The sequence below is a fragment of the Etheostoma spectabile genome, chromosome 7 (genome assembly GCF_008692095.1).
Source record: "Etheostoma spectabile isolate EspeVRDwgs_2016 chromosome 7, UIUC_Espe_1.0, whole genome shotgun sequence".
In the NCBI taxonomy this organism is placed as follows: domain Eukaryota; kingdom Metazoa; phylum Chordata; class Actinopteri; order Perciformes; family Percidae; genus Etheostoma; species Etheostoma spectabile.
In genome coordinates this window covers 19598501-19600328 of record NC_045739.1, presented here as the reverse complement: position 1 = coordinate 19600328, position 1828 = coordinate 19598501, and the positions used below count along the sequence as shown (strand labels likewise).

Here is a 1828-nt window from a genome sequence, read left to right as displayed (position 1 = left end):
TTCATGTAATTCTAAGTAGTAAGTGAAGAACAGAAAATGTGGAAAGCACAGGGTCATATTCTGAACCACAGAAAATATTGGTGCTCATTACATCCGTTCCATTGCCACACATATGGTATGCAGCTGTGCATCCCTCTAAAACCTCTCAAAGTGATTTGTATTCAAGGCTGATTAAGTGCTGAAAGCCACAGAACTTCCTCCAGCTCAATGTCAATCAATTCTAAAATGGTTTTATTTGGCTCCTCCGATCTGACCTGTACCAACTAGAGCAGTCTGGTTCAAGTTTGACTCCTAATCTTTTCTTAAAAATCCGGTTACTAAAACCATTCAATACCTTCTGACAAAGCCTGACACCTGACTATGTGGTTTGTCTGATCATTGACTGACACATCTTCTTAAAAAGGAAAAGCTCAGCTTACAGTGCACCCTACAAAGCACCCTGTAACAATATCAAGCTTAAATGACCACCTTGAGTACTTATCAAACCACAAAACCCTCCGATGGCAACAAGAATTATGAAAGTGTTAGGCCGCCCCCTACAGGACTGTTGGATAAAGAACAGTTGTGTGGTCATATCCATCTATCCTTCTTTTTATCTCATGTGTGAAAGTATGCTATGTTTTCCAACCTGGTTGAGTATGAGCGCATGTTGCAGGTTCAGTTGCTCTTCCTGGCTCTTGGATGCTGTTGGCTCTGCCTCCCTCAGTGACTCCGCCCTCACTCTGCTTTGATAGGTTAGCTCTGTGGGCGACGTACCGTCCCCGTCCTCTGAGTCCATATCCTCAGAGGGGATCTGATGCAGTCTGGGCTTCTCGCTGGACTTAGACATCAGCTGCACATACACAAACATTTATGTCAGCAAAAATACACATGCAGACAAATATGTTTGTGCTTGCACTTATTCATTTATATGACGATATGATGTCGCCAGACAGCAGACTCAAAAATGCACATACAGAAATGCTGATGTAGTCTACCGGTGTTTTCCATCAGCTGTTAACAGTCATCTGCTATGACACACTGATATGCTGACTACAACCTCTTACTCTAAAACCCCTGTTTCAGTTGACATAACATAACCTCACCTAACCAAGCTAAAGTAAATTCAACGGGTGAGGGAGATATGTGTGTAAATACAAGATGCTGAGTGGGGGAAAAAATGCCTAGTGCCTTGTTGAAATGTGGCATTTTATGGGCTCCAACATAAACTAATTAAGGATCAGAAAAATAAACACAAGCTGAATAAACTATCTTATGAAGTGTGTTGTTGGAGGAAGACATCTTAGTGCTACAATGGACAAGAGTTGACATATTAGGGTTGAAAATTCCACATCCAAGATTGCACCCCTGAGACTATTGTGGTTGTCCTTCTAAAGATGGAGCGCCACAAGAATCTCTAGAAAGTTCTTCTTATCGAACGTAATTCCACATTCAGCCGTTAGCCACACATATTAGCGAAGGCAGCCAACATCAATTGATTTTGTGCCATGTGTCAATACACTTCCACAGTTTGTGATTTGTAAAGTTTGTTAAACAAAAACTTTGTATATTTTACCAGGAGTCTAACTTAAAGGTGCCCTGCCACAAAAAATCATTTTTACTTCCATTTTTTTAAAAATACGTGAGGTCCACATGTGTTTGTGTTAAGTTGTGAATGTGAAGATGAACTGCTACCTCCTCTGTCAGCTCTAGCCACTGAAAAGAAATACGCTGAGAAATCAGGCCAATTACAACAGCTGGTCAGTCTGCTGTCATGTTGCCTGAGCTCATTACTATTCATGAGCTCGCCCTGTGGCGCTGGGTAAAGGATGCTGATAGCCAGGCTCTC

At 41.7% G+C, this 1828-nt stretch overlaps 1 protein-coding gene across 5 annotated transcripts in view; it reads right to left on the bottom strand.

Moving 5' to 3' along the window:
- Positions 1-1828, bottom strand: part of hdac7a (histone deacetylase 7a) — a 66222-nt gene that overhangs the window by 16100 nt on the left and 48294 nt on the right. For all 5 annotated transcript variants that reach the window (XM_032520615.1, XM_032520613.1, XM_032520614.1 and 2 more), the window contains one exon: positions 629-832. In XM_032520615.1, the coding sequence (XP_032376506.1) occupies positions 629-832 (204 nt within the window). The remainder of the gene's footprint in view (positions 1-628; positions 833-1828) is intronic.